This window comes from Propithecus coquereli, unplaced genomic scaffold, assembly GCF_000956105.1.
Source record: "Propithecus coquereli isolate 6110/MARCELLA unplaced genomic scaffold, Pcoq_1.0 Scaffold298, whole genome shotgun sequence".
In the NCBI taxonomy this organism is placed as follows: domain Eukaryota; kingdom Metazoa; phylum Chordata; class Mammalia; order Primates; family Indriidae; genus Propithecus; species Propithecus coquereli.
In genome coordinates this window covers 725,293-748,768 of record NW_012148596.1, presented here as the reverse complement: position 1 = coordinate 748,768, position 23,476 = coordinate 725,293, and the positions used below count along the sequence as shown (strand labels likewise).

At 33.3% G+C, this 23,476-nt stretch overlaps 1 protein-coding gene across 1 annotated transcript in view; it reads left to right on the top strand.

The window, feature by feature from the left end:
* ROCK2 (Rho-associated, coiled-coil containing protein kinase 2) overlaps positions 1–19,917 on the top strand; it is a 205,080-nt gene extending 185,163 nt beyond the window's left edge. Inside the window, exons 24-36 of the mRNA XM_012648914.1 lie at positions 1,106–1,175; positions 1,854–1,957; positions 2,123–2,309; positions 4,562–4,655; positions 4,753–4,847; positions 5,959–6,138; positions 6,313–6,481; positions 8,344–8,414; positions 9,033–9,121; positions 9,457–9,535; positions 10,576–10,837; positions 10,925–11,138; positions 19,120–19,917. Of these exons, the coding sequence (XP_012504368.1) occupies positions 1,106–1,175; positions 1,854–1,957; positions 2,123–2,309; positions 4,562–4,655; positions 4,753–4,847; positions 5,959–6,138; positions 6,313–6,481; positions 8,344–8,414; positions 9,033–9,121; positions 9,457–9,535; positions 10,576–10,837; positions 10,925–11,138; positions 19,120–19,123 (1,618 nt within the window). The 3' untranslated portion in view covers positions 19,124–19,917. The remainder of the gene's footprint in view (positions 1–1,105; positions 1,176–1,853; positions 1,958–2,122; positions 2,310–4,561; positions 4,656–4,752; positions 4,848–5,958; positions 6,139–6,312; positions 6,482–8,343; positions 8,415–9,032; positions 9,122–9,456; positions 9,536–10,575; positions 10,838–10,924; positions 11,139–19,119) is intronic.
* The last annotated feature ends 3,559 nt before the right edge of the window (positions 19,918–23,476 follow it).

Genomic DNA, 23,476 nt, shown 5'->3' with positions numbered 1-23,476 from the left:
TACATTTTTTTAAATATCCAAGTGGTATCCAAATATCTCTCATTGTAAAATACTCAGATCTATATTTAAATAAATAAAGAAAGAAAACAATAGAAGTTCCCCTTCATGAATTCAGACATTTTCCTCTCTGCAGAGATAACATATCTTAACAGTTTGTTATCTATCCTTTATTTATCCTATTTCTGTACCTGTACCTTTATATCTGAACAAATATATTAATATATAGGGTTGGCTTTTTGTACATTTTATTTTGGTTTTTGCTTATTTGTTAATTATATCATACAAGTTACATTGTTTTCCAACTTGCTTTTTTCCCCTTAGTTTTGGCTTGCAGTAACTATAATTTTTATGTTTTTGCAAGGAGCGTAGAATTTAATGTAGTATTTGAACCCATCTTCTTAAATGGGTTGTTGGGCTCACTTTTTATTTTATTTTTTACTTTATTTCTTTATTGAAGATTAACAAACATATGGAAAAAGTACACAAATAAGTGTAGAGCTCAGTGAATTTTTTCAAAGTACGTAAATCTGTGCAGTCACTATCCAGATTTAGATATAAAACGAGCACTCCTGATCTCCTTACAGGCCCTCTCCCAGGCATTTCTTTCACTCTCCCAAAGATAACCAAATTTCAGGTACTCCTTGAATTCTATGTGGTTGGCATACATGGTTGATAACAGTGTATGTATGGGAATGCATAATTCAGTGTTGTTTAGTATAACACTGTTGGGTCTCAGACCACCTTTATATTCTTAAAAATTGTTGAGGGTTCCAAAGGGTTCTTGTTTATGTGATTTATCTAATGATATCTGTTGTGTGTGTTCAAAATTAAAACTGAGACAATTTTGAAACACAAGAACACACAAGCACACACTTCATTAGCCATTGTATGTCATGTAGCTGCAGGAAAAGTCCAGATGCACTAGTGAGGCAATAAGAGTTAAAAAAATGCAGTGGTGCTTAGTATTATTATGAAAATGATTTGACCCCATGGATTTCCTGAAAGGACCTCAGGGACTCCCAGGAGTTCCCCAGACCATACTTCAAAACTTGCTGGTTTAAAATGTATATAATTTATTCAAACCTTTGATTTGATATCCTCACAGAGAACGTCAAGATGCAGATGGGCAAATGAAAGAGCTCCAGGATCAGCTTGAAGCGGAACAGTATTTCTCAGTAAGTTCTAGACACATTAATTTGAAAATTGCTGTATTTGTAGAATTTTGTTTTTTAACTTTTACTAATAACCAGGAGAATGATTCTTGTCTTTAGAATATATTTGTGTAGCAAACACCAGACAGAGTTATGGATGGGATGTTTTGTATCACGCAACTCTTAAAAAGAGCAACTGGGCAAAAGAAGACCGTTTAGCTTTTAAATCCATTATCATTGCTACAAAAATAATCCTAAGCACATACCATAGAAGCTGATTAAAAGCATTGCTTTTTGAGGAAGAATATATTTTCATAATAAATAAAATTGTCATTTTAACCTTTGTACTTTTTAAAGATCAGTTTTAAAGTATGAAGTACAAGCCAACAAAATTTTCTTGTCTAAATTAGTAATATGTTTCCTTGCCTCCTCATTCATCCTACCTATCTCTGCCATGCAATAAGAAATAACCACTATGATAGCCAGTCATAAATCACGCTTCTAAATTATTAACTTAACTTTTTATTAATCAATCAGCCGATGACCAGAAAATGGGACAGATCATTAAAGTATTAATTTACTCAGGGGCTGAATATTAAAAAAATATTTGTATGTTTCCCTTTTCGTCTGGATAGGTTTTGAATGTAGAAACAATATTCCTGATGATGATGCTATAAATTTCTATTCTATTTTTTTATTTAGACCCTCTATAAAACACAAGTTCGGGAACTTAAAGAAGAATGTGAAGAAAAGACCAAACTTTGTAAAGAATTACAGCAGAAGAAACAGGAATTACAGGATGAAAGGTAAGGACAAGACCCTGTCTCTTTTGTCCATAGCTATATACTCTGCTCCTAGAACAGTGCCTGGTATTAATTTATTGATGAATAAAAATTTGTTGGTGAATTAGATAAAAACTTTCACTTCATAATGAAAATTGAACATTAAAATGAGATCTCTCTAAAATGTAGGGACTCTTTGGCTGCTCAACTGGAGATCACCTTGACTAAAGCAGATTCTGAACAGCTGGCTCGTTCAATTGCTGAAGAACAATACTCTGATTTGGAAAAAGAGAAAATCATGAAAGAGCTTGAGATCAAAGAGATGATGGCTAGACACAAACAGGAACTTGCTGAAAAAGATGCTACAATTGCATCTGTAAGTAAAATTCTTAGTACTTTTTTGGATTATAATTAAATTGTATCATAAATCTTCTTTAGAATCACTAGGAAAATGTCATAGATTAAATGAAAAATTATATATGCTGCCTACAAGATTTTTAATCCATTTAACCATCAGCTTCTCAGTGTTATTTGGTAGAGAGAGGCTTCCTGAAGAACTATTTTCAGTGACTTCACTATTGGCAAATTCAAAGTTAAAGGACTAAACTGAAAGGGAAAATACCAAAAGTAGAAAAGAATTTTTCTTGTCTTTAGACAGAGTTTAATTCAAAAGAATCTTGAAACTGCCATGAAGACATTTAGTTTTAGGCAGATTGAAAAAATAGCAATAAAAATTTCAAAGAGAAGTAAAATATCAGGTAGTTGGGTTTACCCTATCAATTATCCAGACCTATTGAAATGCTGCAATTATCGAGAAGTGTGGTATTAGAAAAGGATATTTAATCCTGTTCAGTGGAAATGAATAGGGAAGGTAGAAATAGATTCTGACACATACAGGAAATTGGTATGTGATGGAAGTGGCAGTACACAAATCAGTGGGAAAGGATACAGATTTAATAAATGGTTTTAGAAAAAACTGTATTTTTATGTGGAAAGGAATAAAATTAAATTCCTACCATGCCACACACAAAAGTAAATTCTAGCTATCTTAAGGACCTCAATATGAAAAATGAAAATTTGAAGCTATTAGAATCCAAAACTTATATATAACAGAAGACAACATAAATAAATAACAGGGAGGAGATAATTTGCAATATATTTATTAAATAGGGGATTTGTATCTAGAATATATGTGGCACTCCTTCAATTCAGTAAGAAAAGGTTAAATAATTCAAAAAATTGGAATTTTTTAAATAATTTTTTAAATAATTCAAAAATTGGCCAAAAGAAGAACCTAAATAGATAAGCAGTTGCTTAACCTCACTACTCTCTGAGAAAAGCCTAGATAAAACAACTTTGAAAGACCATTTCATACCCATCACATTGACAGAAATTCATTATCCGACAATGCCAAGTGTTTGAAGACTGGAAGAGGGCATTCTTATTTACTACTATGGGGAGTGTGAATTTAGTATGGCAGAGCATAGTATAGTAAATTGGCAATTTCCAGTAAATCTTAAATATTCATATAATACTGTCCAGAGAAAGTCCACCTTAAGATAAAAACACTATAGAAACTCAGGCATGACACTTTTAACAGCATAACTGTCACAGCAAAATCTCAATTTGTTTTTAAGAGACAGGGTCTTGCTTTATTACCCAGGCTAGAGTACAGTGGCATGATCTTAGCTAACTGTATCCTCGAACTCCTGGGCTCAAGTGATCCTCCCACCTCAGCCTCCTAAGTAGCTAGGACTATAGGCGCACACCAGCACACTTGGCTAATTATTTTTTATAGAGATGGAATCTCACTGTGTTGCCCAGGCTGGTCTCAAACTCCTAGCCTCAAGTGATCCCCTCCATACTCAACTTCCCAAAGTGGTGAGATTACAGGCATGAGCCCCTGCACCTGGCCCAGATGTCTTATTAGTAGACGAGTGAATGGGTACATTAAATGTGGTAGGTGAAACTAATTGTGTCAGTTAAAATGAATTAGTTAGATCTTTATATATATCAGCAATTTAATTCTTTAACGTATTGAGTGAAAACAGTTACAGAGAGATAAATACAGTATGATTGGAAATCACATAAAACCACACTATATATTGTTTCAGATATATGTAATAAAACAGATTTATAGGTGAAAAAGGTGAATATAGTTTATAATAAAACTTCCTTCAGGAAAGAAGAATAGAAATAGAATTTGGAAGGAATACAAAATAAAGTCAGCTTCTTCAATAAAATTTTATTTTCGATTTAAAAATAATACTGTGAAAGAAATATTAGTTTTTAAATTTTATTCTTCATAATTATAATTCAGGCCTTCGAATTTCCTTTTTTTGCTTTATTAAATGTTTTCCTCATTTAGAAAAAACTGCTAAGGATTTATGAAGAAAGGGCAAATTTTTGGCTTCCTGGGGTACATATGAAATCTGTTATAGTTAGCGAAACTTTTATCAAGGATGAAGTTGGGCAAGGTATCACAAGGACAGGAAGTGTAGCAATGGATATACTTAGAAAAACAAGAGGTTCAGTAACATTGCAGGATGTTTTCAATTTGAATTGTTGTTTTATAACTTAAATTTTATAAACAGGGATGTGATTTTTTTTTCCACTTTAATTTCTTAGCTTGAAGAAACTAATAGGACACTAACTAGTGATGTTGCCAATCTTGCAAATGAGAAAGAAGAACTAAATAATAAATTGAAGGATGCTCAAGAGCGTACGTATTAACAAAGAATAAAGTTAATTTTTAATATATCTAGTATTAGTTGCTGTAATTGCTATCAATAAGATTTTTAAATTTTTCCATGTTTCAGAACTGTCAAGGTTGAAAGATGAAGAGATAAGTGCAGCAGCTATTAAAGCACAGTTTGAGAAACAGCTGTTAACAGAAAGAACACTCAAAACTCAAGTATGTATAATAGAATCTAAATATGATTTTGAATTTTGTTTTAGTTTATCTCTTCTAGCATTACAAATTGGAAGCAATAGTCACTGAATGTATCAATATTTGTGAACAGTCACAATTACTGATTTTTGCCAGGTTGGGAGAAGTTAGATTTGATTAATATTGTCCAATTTAATATCTACTACAGTTTTCCTTTTTTTTTTTTTTTTTTTTTTGAGACAGAGTCTCACTGTGTTGCCTGGGCTAGAGTGCCATGGCCTCAGCCTAGCTCACAGCAACCTCAAAGTCCTGGGCTCAAGCGATCCTCCTGCCTCAGCCTCCCGAGTAGCTGGGACTACAGGCATGCACCACCATGCCCGGCTAATTTTTTCTATATATTTTTAGTTGTCCGATTAATTTCTTTCTAATTTTAATAGAGACGGGGTCTCGCTCTTGCTCAGGCTGGTTTCGAACTCCTGAGCTCAAACAATCCGCCCGCCTCGGCCTCCCAGAGAGCTAGGATTACAGGCGTGAGCCACCACGCCCGGCCCCCACATTTTTCCTTAATTTTTCCATGTGGAATCATGTTCGCTCCCAATTTTTTATTGTGATTTAATAAGTTTTTCTGCTTTTAAGGAACTATAGGGAATGACCATTTGCTGACAGCTTGAAAGGGTGAGTCTGAAAAGGCACCTGTGATTATTGGCCACCCCTCTGCCAACTCCCACAGTTGTGTATACAGCACAAAGGCGTGTGGTACTAGGTACACTTCGCTGTTGTTGGACGCGGTGTATTTTATTAATGTGATGCCAGTGCAAAATTTTCTTTTAGAATGAAGGAAGAAAGATCTGCCTGTTAAAGTTTCTTTTGGAACTAAAAAGTTGTAGCAAGTGACATCAGATCAAACCTATAAATATTTAAAATTACAGTTCTCAGAAAACGCATAAAAAACTAACAGTATAGAATGGAGGTAGATAATGGGTAATAAAGGTATATTATTTAAATAATATGAAATGTTTCTTTGTAGCCCTGGTACAGGGAAGAAGATTATTAGTGATTGTATAACTTGCTATTGATGAGTTACTTAGAAATCATCAATGTAATTTATTTACATACTTATTTTTATGTTTTTAAGGCTGTGAATAAGTTGGCTGAGATCATGAATCGAAAAGAACCTGTCAAGCGTGGTAGTGACACAGATGTGCGGAGAAAAGAGAAGGAGAATAGAAAGCTACACATGGAGCTTAAATCTGAACGTGAAAAATTGACCCAGCAGATGATCAAGTATCAGAAAGAACTGAATGAAATGCAGGCTGTAAGAATACTTTTTGGACTCTAAAGACTTCTTTTTAAGAAGTGGAATTATTTTCATGTTTGTGTGTATTTCACTGGTAGAACATTTCTATTACTTAATTATTATTATTGAACCAAGAAGCAAAATCATGAGATATATTGCATCCATTTAATTCGTTAATTTAATTTCTTATAGCAAATAGCTGAAGAGAGCCAGATTCGAATTGAACTGCAGATGACACTGGACAGTAAAGACAGTGACATTGAGCAGCTGCGGTCACAGCTACAGGCCTTGCATATTGGTCTGGATAGTTCCAGTATAGGCAGTGGACCAGGGGATGCTGAGGCAGATGATGGGTTTCCAGGTACAGATTTGCTTTCATCCCTCCTGTTTGTTTTTAATATAAGTCAGTGGATTGGTTTAGGTCCTGTGACTGACTTTGCTCTGGAGGAAAAATGTTCGTCATTTTTTAAAGGGAAAATCTACGCTTTGGAGTGGGGATTCAAACAACATTTTAGAATTATTTTATTTATTGGTTTTTGACAAACTTTTTCATAAACATGCAAAAGAAAACTGCATGTTTAGTTATGTAAATTAACTCATTATATATTATAGTAGCTCTCTTTTTAAGCTTTGATTTTATTTTCTCTTCTTTCTGCATTCTTACTTTTATGTTGGGTGTGTAGTTCATATCACTCAATCACACACTATGGAATCCATGTCATTCACCTACCAGCGTTCCTCTACTTCTCTCAATATTGCCACTAAGCCTTCCAGTTCTCACACGCTCCTTGACTCTGACTCTGACTCAGAAGAAGAATCTTTGCCTTACTTACCCATTTCAACGGAACCTAATGGTACAGGTGATATCCTGAAAATCTTTTCATCTTTAGAGTTTTTCCTACTACCCTTGATTTTAGCCCTTTTGAAAAATTTTTATAACATTAACTAATATTCACTAACTCTAACATGTTGCTCTATACTCAATTAAAAATAAACTGCATGAACAAAGAATTTGTTTTTCAGGTATTTTCATATGGCATTACTGTTGTAATTGTGATCGGTCATTTATTTTGCCAACTTAACAAGAATGGAGCAGTACATTATATCGCTTAAGAATGCATGGTTTCACTACTTGTTTTAGCCGTTTCAACCAAGAAGAATTTCTTTACGAAGTTTAATATTAGGAGTGACAGTACAGAAAAAAACATGTAGACTGTTTCAGAGGATATCCTTAGGTTTTTATGGAGTGCTTACCTAGTCACATTGTGCTAGGCCTTATAAGAGAATATGAAGCAATTTGGGGTGATCTTTACCCTGAAAGGACTTTTAGTTTAAATTAAAAAACAGAGAGTTTCTTCATTTAATGTCAAAGAGGCATCTCTGTGTGATCTTTCAAGACTTCCATTTTCTCATCAAAATTAAGGGTATAATTCCTGTTCTGTGGGGTTGTTGGGAGGATTGAAGAGAATTTATATAAAGCATCTAAGCACAGTTGACACATAGTAGATGTTAAATAAGTGATAGCTACTTTTACTATTATTAATAGAATAACCTCCCCAAATGCTATTTTACTTATTTCATTAAAAGATACTGATCACATATCATTTAGGATAAATTCCAAGGATTCAGACACTTTCCTTTGTTGAACTAGAATTTTATTGATTTTGATATTTTGGAATTTAGATACCTTTTGGTTATATTGATGCTCGTTAACTAAATTTGTATAATTTATACAATTTTACTATGGCTATTCTAGAAGTAAATTTTCTCTGAACATACAATTATTTAAAATGTTTTCTCTTCAAAGATGTGCACTTTATGTATAGTTAGGCCTTCTTCCAAATGAAAAATAAAGGGCTCTAATCTAATGCCGGTGGACCAGTGACAACCGAGAGCTGCTGCTGCTGCCTGGTTTTGTTTTTTTTTTCCTTCTTTTTTTGCAACTTTTCTCCTGAATTTTGCAAATGCATGAATTTAATCAGTGGGATATTTGACTTTATAAAAACTATAGAATATCTATTTCCAATGTGATATAACATAGATTTTGGTTTGCATTACATAACTTGTTTCTACTGATCCTATGCTATTATTGTATCCTAGATAATATACAGTGATAAATTCTGAAAGGCTTATTTGATTTCTGACTTTCATTTAAAATTTTATTAAATTCCTTGTCAAAGGAATCGTTACATACATACTTATATCTTGTGCTTTTATTTATAGAGTCAAGATTAGAAGGATGGCTTTCATTGCCTGTGCGGAACAACACTAAGAAATTTGGATGGGTTAAAAAGGTAATTGGTACTTTTGAATATGGATTTTATTGTTTTTTGTTTTGTTTTGTTGTTTTGCTTTTGGTGTAACTCCAACCATTGGATTTACATGACTAGAACTTCTAGACCTGTAAAACTTGTTTATACTTTATGATTTGGAATGATGTTATTTTATTTATCTTTGTAAAACTTGTTACTTTCTTCATGTGTTATTAATAAAACAGGTTTTGTTGTTAGGAAAGTATAAGCCTGTTGATCTTGGTGCTTTTGCTGTTTCAGTGGGAAAACAACTCTGGATATGATTTTTAAAAAAGACCCCTTTATTTCTTTTCCTCTGTTACTGTGATTATTGATGTTATGTTCATTTTTGATAAAGTTACTAATGCTGTTGGATCCCAAAGCTAAATAAGTCCAAAAAATATTCAACTTCACCCTCTCCCCTCATTTGCTTATTTAAAATATCTACAAACAAAACTTATTTTAAGGAATACTTTCCTGAAGATACATTAAGTACTTTTTAGTTACTTAGGTATTTTATATGATTTTATTGCCAATATGGAATTTATTTTCAAAGAAAATCAATAAATAAGGTATATAATAACTTGAGTCATTGATTCCTTTCCTCCCTCTTTTTAACAGTATGTGATTGTAAGCAGTAAGAAGATTCTTTTCTATGACAGTGAACAAGATAAAGAACAATCTAACCCTTACATGGTTTTAGATATTGAGTAAGTATTTTTATTAGAGTATTTAGAAACTATATCTTTTCTCATCTTTTAAAGTATAGTAAGAGAGTAACAAATAATGTAATTTATTAGCCATATAAGAACTATGGTACAGCTCCTACCATACTGTTGTTACATTTTCTTGCAATTTGCTTTATACAGATGAAAGTTAGAAATTGCTAAAAATCTTAAGTAATGATTGAATTAATAGAATAAGATATTCGGTAAGCTCCTAACATGGGTCAAAGTAGTTAATTTTTAACTTCTGACTTAAGTATAGATTAATATAATTTGATCCTTGGGTAATATTTTATTTCTTTATTCAAAATCTTTCATAGCAAGTTATTTCATGTCCGACCAGTTACACAGACAGATGTATATAGAGCAGATGCTAAAGAAATTCCAAGGATATTCCAGGTAAACATAGTTTTATTTTGTTTTTGTTTGGTTGGTTGGTTTTATTTTTTTCACCTAAGTTATAATATGACAGATCAAATTTCTTTATTTTTTGGCCTTCTTCATATTACCTTTCTGTTTCAGTCCCATTTAAAAATGATTTTTTATTTTGTGACTTTTATTCTGTTTGGATACGTCTTCATTCTGCTTACCATTTTAATTGTTAAAGTCTGTAGTGTATTTATATCATGTTTCTGGTCTTTGCTGTATTTTTAAGGTTGGTTATAATTTTTTTAAGCATGAACTTTTTCCTTCTGTTTTCAATTTTGTGTTCAGCTCTCTAGAAAGTTAAAAAAATTGCTTATGGAGTTAAATTTTGTACCTGGTATCCCTTTTACTTCCAATTTAAAAGAAAGCCAAAAACCACCCTTTACTTCTTTCATTTTAAAATTAGTCAATCTAACAATTAGTCATTGAGTTTTTGTGTATAAAAGCCATTGTGCTTGGTGTGCTATTTGGGAATTGGCCCCTTGTTTTCTGGATGCTTGTAATGTTTATTCATAGTATTTTACACATCCTTTCCTCTTTTTTTCCCTCCTTCAACTCTCCAAATACGGATTGTTTAAAATGTAGCTGTGCTTATAGCTGTCACACAGTTTTCTGTTCTTAAGAATTATAACACACCAATTAGTGTAGTTGCCACGTTTCTTCAGGCAATCGTTTTGAACAATCTCTCTCAAAACACTTTCTAACACTTACGAAGTGCAAATTCACCCTTTGCTGGCCTGATAATGTTGCTAAAGCATAGTAAAATGTAGAGAAAATAAGGAGGCAGCATTTGAACAGGATCAATTCTTTTGATATGTGAACCAAAGTGACTGTCTAATGTCTTTTCTTACAGAAGCTCTTGATGAGACAGAGCCTGCTTAGGTTTTGACTTCAAATGGCATTTTCTTCTCACTGAATAATTAAGACTAATTTTACTTTATCTATACTATCAGGATGGTTACTACATAAAAAATATGTTTGAAATCATTTATTTATTTTTTTACTGTTTATAGATTCTATATGCCAATGAAGGAGAAAGTAAGAAGGAACAAGAATTTCCAGTGGAGCCAGTTGGAGAAAAATCTAATTATATTTGCCACAAAGGACATGAATTTATTCCTACTCTTTATCATTTCCCAACCAACTGTGAGGCTTGTATGAAGCCACTCTGGCATATGTTTAAACCTCCTCCTGCTTTAGAGTGCCGTCGCTGCCATATTAAATGTCATAAAGATCACATGGACAAAAAGGAGGAGATTATAGCACCTTGTAAAGGTAACTAGTAAATTACTCACTCCATCAATTTTATTTATGTTCAGATCATTTTAAGCACATTAACTTTTTTCAAATATTTCTTCATAGTGTATTATGATATTTCAACGGCAAAGAATCTATTGTTATTAGCGAATTCTACAGAAGAGCAGCAGAAGTGGGTTAGTCGGTTGGTAAAAAAGATACCTAAAAAGCCCCCAGCTCCAGACCCTTTTGCACGGTCATCTCCTAGAACTTCGATGAAGATACAACCAAACCAGTCTATTAGACGGCCAAGTCGACAGCTTGCCCCGAACAAACCAAGGTAATAAATTAAAATGTGGTTAAAATTAAAGTCTATTAAAATATTTTGCTATTTATATTCAAACTACAAATTTTCCTAATTAGTTTTCCTTTGCTTGGTATTTAAATTTTAGAGCCATAGAATACCAAATGTTTGAAACTATTTTAGTGTGCATGTCTCATTCATTGATTTGGATGAAAGTGATATAAATTTATTTACTAAATCACACACATATATTAAATTCAACCAAAAATCTATAAAGCGTTCATTTTTGTCATGTTCAGGTATATAGTCAGCCCCTCACTTAACGTCCACAGGTTCTTGGAAACGTCCAGCGAATAAAGTTGTTTCGTTATAACACTGACGAGAAAAGAAATGATTTTGTTACATTTCATTTCACTTAAAGTCACAGTTTCTAAGAACCTATCAACAACACTAAGTGCGGACTGACTGTATAATCATACTACTTTCAGCTTTTGTAAGTGCTTTGACTAATGTAGTGATTTAGGAGATAGTATTAACATTGCACACAAGGCTGGGTTCAGTGGCTCACACCTGTAATCCCAGCACTTTGGGAGGGTGAGGTAGGAGGATCGCTTGAGGCAAGTAGTTCGAGACCACCTGGGCAACATAGTGAGACCCGGTCTCCACAAAAATATTAGGCAGGCATGGTGATGCACTTGGGAGGCTGAGATGGGAGGATTGCTTGAGCCCAAGAGTTTGAGGCTACAGTGAGCTATAATCACACCACTGTACTCCAGCCTGGGTAACAGAGCAAGACCCTGTCTCTAAGAAAAAAAAAAATATTGCACACAGACCCTCAAGTGTCAGGTGTGCACACTGTGTTTCATGATCAAACGTTTTTATATTAGGTGACTTGGGAAACAGGACTGAAAAATCAGCTGAAGTCTTAATTCAAATCCATACATTTAAATGGTAACTCAGTTGTGATTTAGAAAAAAATATAAACCATCTTTAAAAATGCAAATATTAACTAATGGGTAAAGTGGGCAGTATTTGGAATTGAGGTGGAGTTAGGAACATGGAGGAAGGTGAGGTATGATCATTATGCACAAAAACAATTTGATGGAGCCATTTTCATGTGGTTATGTTAAAGTCATTTAATTAAGTATCTTGATTTAGAATAGCCATTTATTGGCTTACTAGATACTACAGCATTTATAAACATTGTTATTCATTGAACGTGGAATGAACATCAGGATTTGGTTAGCTAAAGGAAAAAGTTACACTTAGATCAGGTATCTAATTTCAGGTATCCTTTTTGTTCCCTAACACAGGACCTTCAGTATACGAATAATGATGTGCATTGGCTGTATTATCAGAAATCTTATCATTCTAACCACAAATATCTTATACGAACTTTCTTGAAACTAGAAGGAAATAATTTAGAATGGCAAAGGTAGAATTGGTGTTTCAGCAGTGAAAATGTTGAATATTTTATGTGAGGTATGATAAAACTAAATATTATAAAATTAGTGATTATTGATAGTAATAAAGCTAAAGAAACTCAGAGTTCAGAGACATTGAAGGCCATTCAATGTGCCTTGTATAAAACTTCTAAAAATTAAGTTCCTATTATTAATGTTGTAAAACTATTGATGCATAAATGCTGCTTTGATACCTTATAATATATAGTGCTTTTCAGCTCCCAAAGTGCTTCCATATATATTCTAGTCTCTCATTTAACTTCTTATGTATTCTCTTTTGACCTTTAAAATAGTCCTATGGAGTAGAACAGGTATTGTTATCTTTTTTTTTGATTTAGATTCAGGACTATAACAACCCTAATCCTTTCTATATATTTTTTCTTTTGTGCTATTTGACAAGTTAATGATTTCTCTGCGTATCGTAACATATAGAATTAGTTTATGAAGCGATTTTCAGACCAAATGAGGTATGCCCTGAGTTATGTAACAGTCTGTTTTCATGTTCACTGACTTATACTTTCCTTGCTCCCTCCCCCAAATAATCGTTGTGCTGTGTTTGAAAGCACATTTACTTTTGATTTTTGTTACTTTTTTTTTTTTTTTTAACTTCTGGCCCTGCCCTTTGAATCATTCTTCATTGATTTTTTAAAAATTTTGTCATAACAACAGTAAGTAATAAGGATTTCTTTCTCTCATCTCACAACTGTGCATGTAGATAAAACTAATATCAAGACTGACTGTAAAATGTATAGGGTACATTTTGTGAAAATTTTTTATTTAATATACTCTTTGAAATCCTAAATGTAAAGAGCACATTTAAAATATAATTTGGATTTTGTTGTGCCTCTGCAACATAATTTCCATTGTTTTTTACATTTGAGTCTTCATTACTTCATTAACTCATAAAATTGTATCTGTGTCTCTGACATGAATCAACAACCTACAGTTTGCATTCTATTTTGAATGTCACATTTTAAGATTCATGTATACAAATTGGAGGGTATAAAAAAGAGAATAACCAAGTGGCAGTGGGTCATTTGAAAGTATTATACATATAGCAAGGGAAGGAGCTAAGAAGTTTGCCTTCTGAAGAAATTATTTCAAAGTGTGAGAGATCATAAAAAGCACCAAACATTTAAAGAACCTTCCTTGGAAGAGGTATTAGAACAGGAACCAATTAGAGAGACAAATTTTCAACCACATTGTGTAGCATTGTTCTAGAGAGGAGTCAAGCGAAGACTAGATGGCCTTTAACACTCTACTAATTTATAACATATTCCTATGTACAAATGGGTAGAGCTGTTAAAGGATCATCCAAGAAAACATAGGGACAGAATTTCTGGTATATATCAGCAATGATTTAATGTGTAGCTCCTCGTTTGGGTTTATTTACTATTAGCCTTAGCACTCGTCAGTCTAGTTTTATTTGAGCTAATTAACATAGTATCCTTCTTAAAGCAAATGTCTGGCTTTGTTAGACCCACCAAATCTATACATTTATGTACACACTAAAACATATACCCATAAATACTCACCTAATCATTTTTTGGTAACTTTTCCTCAGTATCTTTCTTTGTTAACAGCTGTACCATTGCATGTTTCCTTTGACTTCTGTGACATTCCTGGTTCTGATTCTCCTCTTAACTCTCTTTGCAGCACTTCCCATTTTCTGTAGTTGTGAAGTGTTCTAAAGTAATGGATAAGTGTTAGTCATTATTATTACAGAAAATAACATTTTTCAATACTTATGCCAGACACTCTTCTGAGAGCTTTAACTACACTAACTTATTTATCCTCAGAATGACCCCCTGAGGTAGCTATTAACATCTCCATTCAACAGATGAAGAAACTAAGGCACAGAAAGATTGTGTGCCCAAGGTCACACAGCTAATAAGTGGCAGAACCATGAATTTAGGTCCAGATAGTCTAGTTCCAGAGCCTGCACTTTTAACTGTAATACTCTGGTGCATCACAGTGCTGTGAGTAGAACTTAATTGACAGCTTATAAAACATAATGTGTAGAAATGCTATTCTAGAGGAATGTTTTCTTAGTAGTTTTGAATTAAAATGCTATGCTGAAAAGTAGGAAATATGTGAATAAAGTGCTAATTTTTCATTAAGACAATTTGCAGAGGTCCTAGTTTATTTCAATTCAAGACACAAAATATCGGTCTGGCTAGAGGGGATTTCTCTTTATTTTTATTTTAAAGATCTTTTTTAAAAATGCAACACTTAAGTCATGCAGAAAAGTATAAAACAAAAATGTAACAAATGCTCATTTATCCAGTTTTAAGAGATAAAACATGCCAACACAGTTAAAACTTAAGGGTGAGGGTAGTTGTTATGTCATTATTATCTTTGTTCTTTTCCATTTCTAATATTAGAAAATTAACAGACGAATTATTTGGGAAAAAATAATAAAGTTATATACAACTTGAAGTATGAAAAATAAATCCATAAATGAAGCCGAAGAGAGTAGGTGAATATGAATGAGTATGTATCTGATCTTGGATTGGAGAAGAACTTCCAAAGAATAAAACAAAAGAAGAAAACAAAATCAAAGATTGACTATCTCAAAATATAAAACCTTATAAATTTTTAGAACACCATATATTTACAATATTTATGAGAAAGATGGGTTAGTATCTTTATATATAAAGAGTTCTTATAAATCATTAAGAAAAAGAAGATTGCCTTATCCCAATATAAAATTAGTGAGGAATATGCAGGCATTACTATGAAATAGTGGTTAAGTGTAAAAAAAAAATGATCAACCTGATTACAGTGGTCCTCCCTTATCTCATGGGCAATACATTCCAAGAGCCTCAGTGGATGCCCGAAACCACAGATAGTACCAAACCTTATATATACCATGTTTTTTCAGTCTGATAACCAAGACCACTACTAAGTGACTAACAGGCAGGTGGCATCTACAGGACGGATGTGATGGACAAAGGGATGATTCGTGTGCCAAGCGGATGGCATGAGATTTCATCACCCTATTCAGGATGGCGTGGAGTTTAAAACTTATGAATTATTATTTCAGAAGTTTTCCATTTAGTATTTTCAGACCATGGTTGACCACTGGTAACTGAAACCACAGAAATGGAAACCGTGGATAAGGAAGGACAACTATATTAAAGAAATTAAAATTACATTAAAACTATAACATAAAACCATTTTTCACCTGCCAAACTGGCAAGGGTTAAGAAACTTAGTATTGGCAAGAAACAGAAATGGACACTTCCTCTTTGCTGGTAGAACTGAAAATTAAATGGACCCTTTTTCCGAAGTAATCTCTGACAAGTTCCCAGGCCTGCATATCCCTAGTGACCAGTTAACGGAGGAGACAGGCGAGCAAGCAGACACAGCACTGTGTAAGACGTTGGTTATAATAGACGCATGAACGGTGTTACGGAGAAACAAAGCATGGAGAATTCTGCCTGAGGACATTAAGAAAGGTCTCAAAAACTGGAAGATTGATAATTTTACAGGCAAATAAATAAGGAAAAAGCCAATTCCAGGCAAAATGTCATGTGCGGAGTTGTCAGAATTACTTATGTTTGTAATTTTGTGTTGGATTGGGAGAGGGTGACAGCAGGGAGTGGGAGTAGATGACATTACACTGGAGAGAAAACTCTGAACCTGACTGAAAAGGACCATGTACACTAGGCTAAGGAGTTTTGATTTTGTTCTGCAAGTAAAAGTCTTTCAATTAGGGATTGGTATGTTCAGACTTAAGGAGATCCTAAACTGAGTACTGACAGTGAAAACGGAGAGAAGAAACCTGGATTCAGAGAGATTTCTTAAGTCTAAATAACTAGAATTAGGTGACCGATTGGAAGGGGATGGGGGAGAAGTTTTAAGGGAAGTCTGTATGCACTGCACTAATATCTAGCAACTGGAATTGTAAATTCAAGATCGTGACACCAGCACCCACTTGAAAGGTTTTCGAAGGATATGCAGTGCAGATTTCTCATCAGGTAGCCAAGCTGGGGCTTGGATACCCTGAAAGGCCTGCAGGTCTCAGCCTCCCAGGCAGGAGAGCTGAAACCATGGCTAAAAGTTCCTTTATGTTTAAGCATAGAAAAATGAATGTACACTAGGCTGTGATATGTATTAAGTGAATAAGTCATTATATCTAAGTTTGTGTGTTTTCTCAAATATTGTTCTGTGTTCAGCACATTTGAAAAAAGTAATCTGAGTAGTTTCTTTACTTTTAAATTAGGGTAATTATCCATCAATGTACTCTTGTCAGTGTTTCTCAATGTTAACCAGCTGCATCAGAAATCACCTCGGTTTTTTATTTAAAAATGCAAATATTTGGGCCCCATCTTCCATCCAGTCATATCAAAATCTCTTGGGATGAGGCCTGGTAATATGCATTATAGAGAGCACTCAGTAAATCATATACACTAAAGTTTAAGAACTGAGACTTTGGGGACCAGGTGAGTTTCTTGACACAAGTTGATTCATGAACAACCACAGTTATAAATGATGAAAGGTTACTCCTATTTTTTAAAACAAAGATGATTGCAATATTACAGTTCAGGTTATTGGATCGGAAAGAAAAGACCACATATAACCCAGCACTAAGTCCAATTTATTTAGCTAAGTTGCTGATGCTACTTATATACCTGGTGGCTTGTCCAGAGTTTTTCATATGTAGAGCATAGCTGTTGGTGACCCTTTGAGCAGGTCCTGCTGGAATTCAAAGAGCTGTGTTCTTACTATTTTATTCCCTTTTTATACTGTGGCTTATGATGTAATGATGGAAAAATGTGAGCTGATAATCTAACCACTTTTGTGAAGGGAATATTAACAAATGCTGGGCTTTAGTAGTTGTCAAGCCAAACTAGGCATCAGGGTGGTTATGTCTTTATCTGGGGTATAGGAGTGATGATGGGGAAGCACCTTGTATCTTACTATCCCAAATACTATCTCTGTCATCAGTTCTCTGGTATTCTGGAAAGGGTACCTGGCCAGCGGATTGTATGTAATTACATATAATGGGAAAGTTTTCCCTGTGTGCTTCCATCTTAGTTTTAATCATGTTGTTAACCATGAAGAGAAAGTTAAAGTGTTTACAGCATATTCAAAGTATGATTTCTAGGTCATAACATTAAGCTGCAATTTCTAAAGAATGTTAGAGTATAAATTTGCAAACCTCCTATTGCAGATTGCTTGATTTGGCATTTAAAGACTGGGATTGGTCATTTGATGATGTTGATGGTGGTGATGATGATGACGATGTTTTTGATTTCTGAAGAAATAACTGGGGTAAATCAAAAAATGAAAAATGAGTTATTTTAGTACTTCTACATAGTGCATGTCGTTTGCACTTGGGCTTTCATTATTTTTGACTAGTTTTGAAAATTTATAAAGTTGTTAATAGTATGTAGTTTAAAAAGTAGTTTTCAGACAAGTTTCTAACTGAAATTGCCATGTTAAGTATAAAAGTGAAATGCTATGTTCAGATTCTTTATTGGCTATAAATTTCCAATACAGTTGGAATTAAAATTTTTTATTTTAGGAATGAAACATGTAGAAACCACAAAAGGAGTTAGTTAATTCCATATTCATTCCATATTCAGAGGAGAAGTAAAATATTACAATGTTTTCAAGTTCCTACAACTGTACTAGTTTGTGAACATAGCATGGGAGTCTTTTCTTTCTCCATCTCTCTCTCCTTCCTTCCTCTTTCTTTCCAACTTGCAAGAATTGAAACTATAAAAACTTTATAAGTCTAATAAGTGCTGTGAAATAGTTATTTCTGATTTGGCTTTTGTGTGTGTGATGCTGTGAAATGTTTGCTTTGTGAGAATTTAATGTTACCCTTGCTGAAGAATGTTAGTAGTACTGCTGTGAAAACTCTTGTGCTTTTAGAAAATGTGAAATAGTTTGGTTAATAGTGCCTAAAGGAGATGTGAATGAAAGTTGAGCCTCATGACTTAAATCTTTTACATAGAATGGTTTTAAAAGAAGTAATGTGTGTCTTAATCTAAGTAAGCATGTTGCAAAACATAAAGCATGTGCTGTTGGGATTTATTTATAACCTGGTTAGCAGAGTATCTTTGCATATATTTACTATAACATATTTGTTATTTTATAAATAAGAAAAATGTGGCTGAGGGTCAAACAGCCAACTAGAACCTGGTCCGTAAGTCCACTGCTCTTTCAGCTACATAGGCAGCTAGCAGTTAAACAGCAAATCAAACTTATATTCAGAGTTATTCTGTGGCATATTATTAAATAAGTCTAATAGCTAATTAACCGTATTAAAACTTGTGTGTAATGTTTGTAGCCAGTATGGAACTTTCAAAGTCCATATATTGAGAAAGAATATAATTGCCATGTACCTAAAAATAAGAAAAGTAATATAATAAGTATGCTTATGCATGATTTAGGTGTTAAAAATATAGTAGCAGGAAGACAGTATAGTTTAATAATGTGAATGGAATGCCTTTTCAAGGAATTTAACAGTCACTTAAATTATTTCAGCTGTTATACAATTTAAATTGTATCAGCTAACTTTATTTTTCCTTTCTTTCCAGCTAACTGCCTTCTATGAAAGCAGTCGTTTATTCAAGGTGATCGTATTCTTCCAGTTAAAACAAGACTGAAATATGATGGCCCAAAATTTCTTAAAAAGCTATATTTTCCTGAGAGACTGATAAATACACATATACATATATGTTCCTTTTTTCCCTGTAATATAAATGACAAATTTTGGAGAGATTTCCTGGGCTCCTTTGAGGCAACAAATTGAACCAACCATGATTGGTTAATAGAGTAAGGATATCATGTGCAACTCTTCCAAACTTGTTTCATAAAGCTCTCTTGGCAGTCACTCACACTACATTGCACAAAAGGATTGAGAAGACTTAAAGTTTAAAGAAATCATCTTTTCAGCTTCAATAGTGACATTCACCAGCACATTTACCAGAAGAATCTGGAAATGGACTCCACTACAGTGATATTGACTGCATCTTTCAGAAGTGACCATTATACTGTGTATATATATATATATTAAAAAAACCATATATATATATAGTACTGTAATACTGCAAGAGGGTTTTTTAAACTTCCCCCTTTATTTTTTATATACATTAATCAGATATCATTACTTACTGCAGTTGCAACTATGCACTTGTATAAAGCCATAATGTTGGAGTTTCTATCACTCATTCCTATGTACCTGATGGAAGCTGCATGTTCATGTTTAAGCAGTTACTATAACAAGAAGTTTGAAGTTAATTTTATCAGTTTCCTAATGCTTCATGATAGGCAACTTTATCCATTTCGAATGCCTTAATTTAATTTTTTTTCAAAGTCTCAGCCCTTTTCTGTATTAAAAAAAAAGTGTTTACCAGCTCTTAGGATGCAAACTTGCTTTGTGGAAGAAAAATAGTGCACTATTTTTACACATAATAGTTATATCAATGTCAGCCTATTTTGATTGTTTAACAAAATTTTTTTAAAGTATTGGTTATAGAAACAATAATGGATAGTTTAGAACTAATATATCTTTGATGTGTATCTATTATTCATCCAACCCTTTTTACAGACCTCAGTGTTAGTCTGTGAGTACAAAATGTTTGCTTTGCTTTGAATTTGTTGGCTACCCTAGATGTGCTTTTATTTCTGGTAAAGACATTTGTGATTATCTTTACATTCACACTCAAGATTCAAAAATTACCGTAAATATAAAGAAAACTAAGACATACTGTAGATATATTTTAAATATTTAAATGTGATCTTCAAACACACAACTGTGTATGGCAATATTTCAGTATTGGGTTAAGAAAAAACTGATAACTGGGAAGAAGTGGCCTCAAGGGCACTTAATTTGATTTTCATTTTTTAAATGCTGTTACAGTTTAGGCAGGACCATTCCAGTTATAATTCTCATGGTCACAGATAAGTATATGTTTTATACCACAACAGTATGCAGCAATGGTAAGCATCAGGTTTTTAAAAAAAAAAAAAAAAAAAAATTATGTAGTCTTTTATCAGTCTCTCTTTATATACATACACACAGTTTGGTATGATACTGAAATACATCATCTAATGTTTCAATGAAGGAAGTAGACATAATTTTCACTGATTCCCTCTGGTGTCAGTATAGAGATGTTTAAAGAGTTAGATCCCCATTATAGATACCATTGTGGAAATTGAAGAGCAGTCATTGGCCTACTGACGTACTGAAACTGAATTTTGTTATTCTTACATTATCCAGTCTGCACTCTTTTACGCTGTCTGTGCTAAAACTAGATGTGCATGCCATTTCTCTCGCAGGTATGTTCTGCAGTTCTGGTTTTGGGGGACAGCTTTTTTTTTTTTTAAGATTAAAATTTATATAGAATAAATATTTCCATTCATTAGAGTTGTTAAAAGGAGACTGAATTAATATTTTATATAAAGATTTTGTTACACTATGGGAGGTTCTATCCTATTCTGAATTGGAGAGTATATATATATATATATATTTTTAATAAACTTTATTAAGGTGAAACAATTTCAAGTTTACACATGAGTAACTGCAATATTTGAGTTAAAAAGGCAGAAGTTTGAATTTTGAATGCTGCATATATTAGAGAACATGGAGGATCATGGTGTGATGCGACTGTACCAGGAAAATCCGTGTGAAGTATTTGAGGGGAAAAAGGTATTCTGAAGAGTGAAAGAAATCTCTCCCATGGAGATTCTTCACATTTCATGGTTTGACATAAGGATTCATTGGTTTGTTTGTGCAACTAATAGAAATGCGCTTAATAAAAAATTCTGACCTTGGGTAAGAATTTGCTTTTTACCACATTGCCGCTTTTCTGTGCATACATGAGTGCATGCACCTGTCCACATGTTCTCTTCCCCATCACTCATTAAATATGACACAACCTGATTTTGTGCCAGTTTCTCTTTTTCTTGAGGCCCCAAAGCTTCCAAGATAAATATTTATGAGACTATAAGTTGCTTATTTCTTCACACCTGATTTCTCCTAGAGCCATAAATACCTCCTATTGGGAACTAAGAAATAGTGAGTATTGGGATTTTCTTAGTTGGATTTTTTTACTTTTGTGGAGATAGTGAGACAGAAGTGGAAGGAAAACTGGTGCCGGTATTACTGTGGAAAATTAATGTATAGTGGATTTTTTTTAAAGTATTAATTTTAAAAAAACATGCTTTCTAGAAGCAAGATTTTTTTAAAAAAAAAATCTATTTGAAAGTTTAAAATGCTCTAGCTAACTAATGGATAAGTATACCAATAAATATAAAATTAAGTTTAATGCCTTTAAAACTAACCTGTGCCGCAGTTGTACAAATCTGGCTCTGAAGGATCTCCTTTGCATCAGCCTGTCTGTAGGTCCTGAACAAGAAGTGCTCCAGATTGCCAAACCACACTTAAAGAAGTTATGCTGCTGTTTATCTGTTCTTATAGGATTCTGATGTTAAAATAGAGAAACTCAGACATGATATTAACCTTATTGGAACATCCTTTAAATAACATGTTTAAATCTTATTTGAGCAAGTCACTTCTGAGTTTCTCAGTCTGTGTTGACACTGCTACTGACTCACCTCTCCTTCCCTGGAATAAGGCTTCAGCTTCCCTGTGTTGTGAAGACACCGTAGTTGAATTGTAAAGCACTTTGAAGGTAAGCACTGTGTGACAGTGCTGAATATTATGCTTGGGGGACCTCGCCCCACGTCCCTTCCCCATAATAATGAGTTTTGTTTGGAATTGTAATAAGTTATGAACTGCATGGTTTAGATAATCATAAATATTTGATCAGCTGTCCCCTCTGAACAAAAATCGTACCCCCTTTTTTTTTTAATTTTGTTGCATCTTTGTAGTAATGTAATTGTATTTTATGCCTGCTTTTTATAAAAAAATAAAAGAAATGAAGACATGAGCATTTTCATACTTTTCCTATGAAATAGTCCTGGAGTGCTGTAACCTTTTAAAATTTACCCTAAGTATTTGCTTTTCTCATAAGATGGGTATAAAGGATGGGTTGGGGGTAGCAAACAAGACTTATAACTGAAGCTGTAGAGTTATGTGATTCTTCTGCCCTGTCATTTAGTTCTTGGAGAAATACAAAACAGAATTCCAACCAGGAGCCTGTCTCTGATTTGATTTGGCTATTTTAATGGGGACACAAACCTAACAATCTCATTTGCGCTGGTGAGGATAGGGACAGAGGCAGGGTGTCTCTTTTGTCAGGAAATAGTGTGCTGATAGGTGGTTTTCTAGAAAGTATCTCTCTGGTAATCACTGGGTTCTTTTCTAGGACACTTATTTGCTATATGATCTTGGGCAGGTTATTCACGCTGAGCCTGTGTTTTCATCTGTAAAATGGAGATTGTGTCTATGGGATCATTGTGGGATTAAGTATGAAAATGTGTGTGAAATATCTGGAACAGCTCAAATGTTTGTTTTCTCCCAAAGGAGGAAAAACAGAGACCTCTTCACGTTAAGTATGTTCTTAAAGAAGTTGCTTTAAGCAATGACAAAGTACTAATAAAGTATATCTGAATAAAATATTTGTTGGAATAGAAATAATTTGTATTTATACTGGTCAGATTGTAACTGCAAATGAGAAAAGATTAACTTATATCTTTTAAAAATGACATCTGTGATCCAAACAACTACAGAATGAATGATTTATTTTTAGATACCATGTTTCTCTTTCTGCTGATCCCAAGCAGTAGTTCTAAAAGGATTGACCACAGTTAGTTTAAAAACTGCACCTTATATCACAATATTAGATTAAAACAAATAACAGTTTTAAGACTCAGCTGGATTCAAAATATGAAAGTTTATTTTACATAGGAAACTAAGCATTATCTAATAAACATCACTTACTGCATATAGCAGAATAATGCCTTCAGAGTGGGAAAGTGAATTTTTAT